Genomic DNA, 8,954 nt, shown 5'->3' on the forward strand with positions numbered 1-8,954 from the left:
TCCCCCACCACTGAGGTCTCTCTCACAACCTCCAGGTGAGCGACCAACCTCCAGCCAGAATCTCATCAAAGATAGGTCCCTCTTTGCAGGTTCCCTTCTCTGTGGGCTCAGGGCCAGAGCTAGCCCATAGGCTAACCCTGGCATTTGGCTCCTAGCTGGGCAGTTCCAGCTCAGACAGGCCTGGGGGTTAGTCGCCCTGCCCCACCCCTCACTTTGGAGCCCTTTTGTGGGGCATGATCTGTCCACAGAGGTAGTCTAGGGTGGGGATGATGGTGATTTCCTGATGTTCCTCACCTGGCAAAAAGAGCAAGGCACATTTGGTGGGCAAGATGGGGTGTAGCAATGACTGAGGCTCAGCCACTGACTCACCTGAGAAGGCCCTGTAGGGGTGTGTGTGTGTGTGTGTGTGTGTGTGTGTGTCTGTGTGTGTGTTCTGTGTGTGTGTGTGTGTGTGTGTGTGTGTCCTCACCACACAGTCATCCATCTAGCTTCTCTCTAGATCTCTTGGCTTCTCCAGTGTTTTCTCCAATAGCTAGCCCAGAATTTGTCAGTTTGTTTTCCCCCTTTCAAAGACCAGAGAGGCTGGTCCTCCAGGGAGTCTCCAGAGGCTTTTCTAGACTCTCTTCCAAGCCTGACTGACCAGCGCCCTCCTCCCTGCAAAGAGTCTGGGCCTCGTAAACCCAACACGATTCAGCAGGTCCGGTGGCCAGGCGGGGTTACGACAGAGAAATTCCAGTGTTAGCACACCAATCTCAGGCCCAACCTGAAGCAAGGGTAGGAGGGTGAGGGAAGGTGAACCCTGAATGTCACCCGAATGAACTTTGAACTTCTCGAATCCTTGGAGCCTCAGCACAGACTTCAGTGGCAAATAAGGCAAGTTCTGGTGGGAGTTTTACCGGCCAACCCTCTCCCAGAAGCACTGGGTACTACGCATCCCGAGCAGGATTCCGAAGTTGAAGAAGCTTCAAGGAGACTCCTTTTGTTTCTCTAAGATGAAATGGATCCACTTGTAAAGTGGTGTCCAAGGACTTAGGTGTGCAAACTCTCTTGGCTGAGGGTTTCTGAGAGGGATTCAAAAGCTAGAGATTCAAAGCTGAGATCAAGAACACTTCCAAGGTGTCTCTCTTCACTGCAGTCTCACCCTGGGCTTCCTAAATCTTAATTTGACATCACTGCAGATGAAATCCAAATAGAAACTCGGTACCATTCCTTTCCGCTGTACCCTTTCTCCCCAACTTTTCGCTGAGCCCTGACGTCCTCCACACGGCACTGCCCTTCCCTTGGAGTTGCGTGCGCAGGGCCGGGACTGGGGTGATCTGCCAGGGGCCACGCTGGCTGCCCTGCTGACCAGTAGGGTCACTGGGAGCCCACTGGAGTGACATAGGCCCAGGCATGGCCCCGGGGGATGAATTGCCCAGGTGAAACAGCCTTCCCGGCTGGAACATGATCGGGCCTTTTGACTAGATAGTTTTGAGGTCAAAAGTAGAAGAAAAGGTTCCATTTTATTTGGCTTCTCCTCTCAGACCAGTTCTCGGGTTTCAGGTGTGGAGAGGGGTTCCAACTGGCGTGCTGTGTGGACAGGATAGGATCTTCAGCGTTCAGGGATCCTGCGTAGGAGAAACCTCAACGTTGTGTGTTCTTTAAAGTGTTGGGATCATGGAAACTCTGCTCCACTGCGTTCACCTTGAGCTGACTTCCAAAATAACTTCGCAGCTAAACGAGATTCGCTGTGGCAGCTACGGACCATAGTCTAATATCATTCAATTTTCCTCCCCACGGGGCGTAGGAGCGACAGTTCTGGGAAGTGGGATAAAGGCTGGACCAACTTGCAAAGCCAGATTTGCAAAGCGAGCGCAAGAATTCTCGTTGGTTCTTAACGTTATTTAGGGAGGGTTCGGGGTAGGGGGCAGTGCAAACCACCCGGGATCCCAAAGCCAACCCTCCGCGCAGCTCCAGCCCCCACTTTCTGATCGGGTCACTCAGCTCTACCGGCCTCAGCCTGGGCCAGAGGCCCGCCCCTCTCCTCTCCAGCACGCCCACTACCAGGTCCCCCAGCCGAGCTCCGCCCCCAGACACCCCGGCCACTGGCTGCGCCGCGCGCGCTTCTCGGGGACGCTGGCCAGCGCGGGCCCGCCGCCCGCCGCCGGTCCCTCCTAGCTCCCGAAGCTTCTCACCCCACGCCGACCCGACCCTCTGCCCCCAGCAGCGCTAATGGACGGTCCTGGAAGGCCGAGTACAGCAACCCTGAAACCCATTAGGCCCACGAGGACCTATTTAATTCCTGTAAACAGAAGGCACCACTTAACTGCCATCGAGCTTAAAGCCAGGGCTTTAAAGGCAGACGGGAGTAGGGGGCGGGAGAGGCAGCAAGGGAGGTGGTCGATGCCAAGCAACGAAACGACACGGAGGATCCACATTCCCGCTTGCCGTACCTCGCGGCCTCGGCTGGGATTCTGCCCCCAGATCTAGAGAGCGTCCTTGGGCCAGGGTTATTCTATACTTGAGGATTTTTTGAACCAATGCCTTTCATTTTCCTTAAAAGCCCCCAGGGGTTATTGTTGATTTGCTCTGCGTCCTTTAAAGCGCGCAGCAGGCCTGGCAGGGAACAAAAGTTCTCGTTCTGCCCTATCTCTATCATATCATCTTTCTCCCACCCCTCTCTTCTCGCGTTCTCTTCTCTTTCTACCCACACCGCCCCAGGAAGACGACGCCAACTGCCAGGAGGTGTGCGGCCAGAACCCAGAGAACTGCGACTGGGGAAACAAAAACAAAAACAACAAAAAACCCGGTTGCGTCAGGACCTCCATCTATGCAACGCCCGCATTCCCCGCGGGTCCAGGCGACGCGCAAAAGCTCAGGTCGCAAGGGTGAGGTTTCATGTCTTCTTTCAGCTTGAGGAATGGGTTCTCAAGGCCTGTCGTGGGTTGTGGCTTAGGTAACTTTTCTTTCTTTCTTTCTCTCTGTCTTTCCGTCTTTCTTTCTTCCTTTCGTGTGTGGAGGAAAGACAAGGATGTTTGGGTACGTTTTTCGAGCCACTCCCCCACCATCAACTCTATCGCGCAAACTCCCCAGAGCCCAAGAGCCATACGCGCTGGGGAAAACGTTCAGTGTCCCTCTCAAATTAGCCTCCCCTGCAGAGGAAGCTCTCCCAGAATTCTGGCCCCACTTGCACTCCGGCTGCAGAAGACACTAGGTGTTCTTGGCTTACTAGCTAAGGCGACCCTTTTAAGAGTCTTGTAAGGCCTTAGGGAAGGGGGTGACAGTAACTGATATTTAACAGCAAGCCAATGGCTTAGGTGTTTGTGGCTTGTGGCCTTTAAAATGTTTTAATCATTCCAACCAGAAGAGAAGAACAAACTTCTGCTTTAAGGTTTCCTTCCCTCATTCTCAGCCTTTTCCCAGGACCTTCCAGTCCACAGGCCTGGTAGAAGATCATGAACCTGGACAGCATTGCAAACCCCACGCGGGCACTCACGCCGGCCCGCCCTCACGCGCACACTCTCAACGCTCAGCAATCCTATTCCAAGGCTGTTCCCTCTTTCCGGGGAAATAAAGCCTAGATTGGAACCTTCTGCCGGCTTCCTCACTTGGCCGTCTGGTCTGCATTAGTGTTTTTATAAGGGACTCAAACAAATCGAATACAAGGTCACCAAATAATTAACAGTTGTGAATTCCCTCCGTCCCCATTAAAATACTTCCCTGCTTATATTTCATTTTCCGTTTGCCAACGACAACAGGGTCGGGGCAAAAGCGCTGCTACGTTGATTACGCCACTCTACGGCCCAGGTCCACCCAGAAACTCGCTGTTTTGCATAAACATGCTGTAGGGGACAAACGGTAATCGCTCGCCCGGGAATTCTGCGGCTCTGAGAATGCCCTCCCCGCAGCGGGGCTATCCCCACAATTGTCCTAACCTGCCCTTGATAGTGGAGACCCAGAAGGTAAACCAAGACTGCAACAATCAACGGCAGACTTTCCAGCGATTCATTTCTAGGGTGTCAAGTTCCTCAAGGGTGTTCCGATCTCATTTTTGGTTTTTGTCTGTTCCCTACCTCCGCTTTTCTGAGAAGGCTATTGTAACAACAACAACAACAACAAATGAGGGTTTTTTTTTTTAAGAGTCTTATTTCCAAATCGTCTGGAAACCAAACTCACAGCAGTATTCCTAGACTCATTTTGGTTTCTTCCAAAACCAAGGGGGACGTTTTCCCCCTTGCTTATGTGGCACTTTTAACTACATAAGCTGAAAGTTCAAGGTTTGCATTTCTTTCTCTCATCCTCTATCTCCCAGGCATGTTGAATTCATAGAAGTTCTAATTGTCTGCCTTTCCCAGACTCCAGGGCTCCAGTACTAGTGGCCTTTTAATAGTTATATCATGTGCTAATTGCAATTTCTCCATATCCAACCTGATCTATTCAGTGTTTATGACTGCACTAGCACAAACCTGCAGACCGTCTCCATCTTTGTGGATCCAAAGCAAAGCACAATATGCAAGAATTTGTAAAGATCAGGGATAACCTGGTTTGTGCCTTTACCGAGAGTACAAAGCTCAGCACAGATTCAGATCCTCAAATCCAAAGATCTGCTCCAACTCCAAACTGGTTCATAGAAATCACAGAAAAATGTTAGATCAGTGGCAACACTGCCCCCCCCTTTTTTTTGATTCCCGTTTTCCTGCCACCACCCTTTAGAAATTTTCTCACCCTCTCACCCCTTGCCCTATCCATGTAGTGCTATTGTGAAGTACACAGGATCTAGAATTGGATGTGTACGTCACCCCTCACTCTGTGTGATCTTAAGCAACTTGCTTAACCTCTCTGTCTTTCTTAATTCACCTGTAAAACAGTGTTTATAGCACTTTCCCCAGGGGTTGTTGTTAGAATTAAATGACATAATTCAGGTGATAGATTTTAGCACAGTACTTGGTATGCAGTAAATGCTCAATATATGTTTGCTATTATTATCACCCCTAGATGTTCGGAGAGCAAACCGAAAGAAGGGGCCTTTTTTTTTTTTTTTAAGGTTCCAATTAGATCTCTTCATTAGGTGTGTGTATGGGGTGGGGAGAAGCTGGTGAGGGTGAGGTAATAGAGATCGTGCTATCTTTATAAGACCAAATCGCTCTTCATTCACTCCCGAATGAATTTATCCCTACTCGCCCACTCTTAATTGCAAGCTTGAGGGGTGACTTTTGAGGTTCCAGGGTTCCCGGGTGAGGAAGGCTTTTTACCAATGCTGTACGTAAGTAAGGAGTTCCTGCCTTCTGGACCCGCTTCAGGACTCCTTCCATTTTCTTTGCTCCTCCCCCTGAGGAACCCCCGCTGCTCCAAGCCAAGCCCGCCGCCCTCGACGGCGATTTAAACATCCCCGAGGCAAGGCGCCAAGTGAGCGCGGCCGGCCCGGCTCTCGGCTGGCCGCTGCTCTCTCCTACTTGCCCGGCCATCCACGGGTTGGGGGAGGGGATGTAGGAGGGTTTGGCGCGGTTCAGAGTCCCCACGTGAGAGGGGCGGAAGTCCTCGCCAGGAGCCGGGGATGCGCGGCTGGCGGGTCCCTTCCATCACGGGAGACTAGACACCGTTTGATGTGTTATGACATGAACCCTCAATTAGATCGCTGAGTTGAAACACTCCAATCAGGGGCCCGATGCTAAGCAAGCCCCGGAAGGTCCAGCCCGAGGTCACCGCCGGTGACACATCAAATCAAAATCAGTGAGAGGGAAAGTGAGGCTTTCCCTTTATCAAGCTGGCTCTGTGGCCCGAAACACAGCCCCTCCTCTGCGCGCCCCCTCCAGCCCCGAACTCCGCACGCCTTCGCCCCCGAGCGGCGCGCGACGAGTCCCACAGCCTTCCCGGTCAACTAACCGCCTTTCTTCGCGTTTTCTGGGAACCTGAGAGAGTGGAAGAGACCGCGCCTTCGAAGCTGCGGTCCAAGCGGTCACTCCGTGTCTCCTTCGGCTGGGGACCCCGTTCCAGAGTTGAAGCCGACGTCTGGATCTTGGTCCGGCTAGCCTGGAGACCTGGCTGCGGAACAGAGGCCCCCAGGCCTGGGCGCGCTGCCAGTCGCTTTCCCTATCTCCGGGGCTCAGGGCACCCAGCGCGGTGCCCGGGGGGCGGGGGGTGCTGCAGCGCCAGCAATGGTGAAGCGAGCCCGCGTCTGCGCGGGACCCGAACCCCCCGGAAACCTCCCACTCCTGCCTGCACGCCGCAGGCTTCGGTAGACCCCTCCCTACAGCCTGCAGGGTCCCTTGGTCCCGGGCCAAACTCGGAGGGCGCAGCTTACGAGTTAGGGGGTGCCTGCTTGGGGGAGGGGCGGAGACTCTTGTCACTTCCTTTGGGGAAAAGAAAACAGGCGCCCAACCGCCCGCCAGCCTGGGCCTCCGGGAGTTCTTCCCCTGGGGAAAGGCCTCTTAAGCAATTTTCTCTGAGCTTCTTTAGTCTCTCTACTAGGGAAGTGCAGGGCAGTCTTTGACTAGGGTAGCAGAGAAGGCGGAGGGTAAACAGGATTTGGAGGGAAGGAAGCTACATAGGCAGGGAGAAGACTGGGTGGGGGGAGGGGGCGAGCTGCGCTGCGAGCACCGAGGTCGGGGATCCAGTTGCAGCGCTACGAAGAAGCCACGTGTATCTGCAAAGGTGACTTTAGTAGTGCTAAAATCACCATAAACTAGCCGGCGTTAATTTGCCGCCTGGACCTTTCAGCAGCTCATGAACCTCGCTGACCTCGGCTTCAGCAGCGAATCCAGCGTGGGCAGGAACCCCGGTCTGCAAGGAAGGTGGCTGCAAGGGTGGAGGCTGGGGTCTGCAGCCCGGGAAGGGCCCGGGGCTCCGGAACCGTTCCCTCCTCCGAAAAGCTCCGAGGACGTGCGTGTACACAAGGCAGGCCGAGCGGAGCAGCTTGTCCGCCTGAACCCGGGCGCTCGCCGGTTCCTGAGCGACCCCACTTTCACTGACCTGAAAGTGGGAGGCGGGGAACCGGTCAAGGCCGCGGACCTAAGTCTGGGCAGGATGGTGGAGTGGATAGCTACCTAAATCTTTTATTTTTTAACCTCCTTCTTCCTTTATTCTCAACCCCTTCTTCCCTTTTTCTCAACCCTTTCTTCCCCTTTACCTTTTCTTCCTTTCCTGTCTCTTTCCACGTTATTGTCTCCCCTCCTTAGGAGTAGAGTTCCTGGTGCCTGTGGATGCCGCCTCAGTTTCTGGGGTCATGGGGAGAGTGAGGTTCTCTTGAGGACACTCACCACGTGGACCATCGCGGATGGCAAGGAGCTGGCGCACGAGTTTCCGCGGGCACCCACTCATGTACCCACGCCCTCAGAGGGGACTAGGAATAGGGCCCCTGGGAGAAGCTCAGAAAGAGGAGCGATGCCTGGCTGGGAAAGGTGGACGAATACATCCACATGCCCCCGTACCAACAAACCCCAAACTTAGTTGCCCTGCCCCTGACCCGCCCTGCCAGTTTCGGGCAGCTGCCTTAGCAGAAACAACTCGGTTGCTCCCTCCGGGCAGCAGAGAGCGCGCAGCAGGAGCAAAAACGCCCGAGGGCGCGGGGCTCCCGCCGGGCTCTTGAACCCCCCACATCCAGGCGGGGATGAGGTGAGAACCCTTGCCGCGGCTGGGTCTGGGCAATGCCAGACGCCGCTCGCGGACTCGCTCGTCCGACCGCAGGACTTGCTTCTGCCGGCTTTTCCCGGAGTGAATGGGAGCTCGGGGCTTGGCAACGCTCACGCGTGCCCCAGGGCCCTCCCGGACCGCCACCGCAGCTAGGGCCTTGCACCGCGCACCGCGCGCAACCAGTGACCCCGTGGCAAGGGTGCTGTCAGTCCCCGCCGCCTCCCCTCTCCAGACCCAGTGATTTGCCTGCCACCTCCCGTCCTCCACGCTTCCTCCACCAGCCACCAGACGAGCGGCCACCGCGCTGCTTTCTGCAAAAGACAAGAGGAAGAAGGAAGGAAGAGAAAGGAAGGAAGGGAAAGAAGGAAGCGAGGAAGGGAGGATTGCAAACTGGAATAAGATCTGCAGCTGCATTCAAGAACGTATTCGGGCTTGAGAAAAACAATTTAAGAAAAGAAAGGGGGAGGTGTCCAAAGCGGGAAGGGAATTCACAAACGCAGCCTCCTGCCAGAGCCGAAGCGGCGCCCCGGCTGCGGAGTTCCAGTGAGAGAGGAGTGGAGCGCCTCCTGTGCCACTTACCTAGTCCCCTGTCTACAAAGCTAGTGATCGTATTAGCCGACTTGGAAGACTGGAAAAAGCTGGCATTGATGCCCAGCTTCTCGGCGATGGAGTAAGTCCTGTAGATTGACAGCATGTAGTCGTGGGGCACCACGCGTGGGCCCATGCCGGGAGGCTCCTGCCCTTCGGGCTGCTGCGGCGGCCGCCGCCGGGGCTCATCCCGCGGCCGCGGCTGTGGCTCGTGGCGCTCCTGGGGCTCCCCGGCCGTGACACTGTCTCGTGGCGCCCGCGCTATCTTCCCTTCCTTGCGGCTTCGCATTCCCTTGGCGGAGCCCAGCTCCGCGGACGACGAGGAGGATGAGATGGAAGCCTGCTGGAAACCGGGCAAATCCCACAGGAAACTGATGAGGAAGACGGCGGACAGCAGGACTCTAGGAGTATCCATGGCGAGCGAGTGGCAGCGTCTCTCCGAGAGGCGGCGACGCGGGGCGCGAGGGGCACGGAGCGGCTGGACAGCGGCCGGGGCCCGGCTCCTCGCGCGGACTCAGAGTGCAAGGAGCCGGGTCCCAGCCACACAAACCCCGGCCCTGCCACGCCCCCTCCCGCCCCTCGTCGGGAGGGGAGGGGAGGGGTGGGGAGAGGAGCGGAGCGGAGGGTGGGAGGAGAGGCCGGCGGTGTGGCCGGGAGGTGTGGGGGAGAGGGGCCGCAGCGTGCCGGTGCGGCGGGGAGACGCAGCGCCCCCGCGGGACGCGCGCGGGGTTGCCGGGCGGCGAGCGCAGAGCGGGCCC

The 8,954-nt window shown here is 56.1% G+C and overlaps 1 protein-coding gene across 1 annotated transcript in view; it reads right to left on the bottom strand.

Annotated features, from left to right (window-relative positions):
• The window catches only part of GDF6 (growth differentiation factor 6), a 15,460-nt gene extending 6,849 nt beyond the window's left edge, over positions 1 to 8,611 (bottom strand). The window contains exon 1 of the mRNA XM_029923304.1: positions 8,188 to 8,611. Within this exon, the coding sequence (XP_029779164.1) occupies positions 8,188 to 8,611 (424 nt within the window). The remainder of the gene's footprint in view (positions 1 to 8,187) is intronic.
• Between the last annotated feature and the right edge of the window lie 343 nt (positions 8,612 to 8,954).

The sequence above is a fragment of the Suricata suricatta genome, chromosome 15, assembly GCF_006229205.1.
Source record: "Suricata suricatta isolate VVHF042 chromosome 15, meerkat_22Aug2017_6uvM2_HiC, whole genome shotgun sequence".
Lineage (NCBI taxonomy): Eukaryota > Metazoa > Chordata > Mammalia > Carnivora > Herpestidae > Suricata > Suricata suricatta.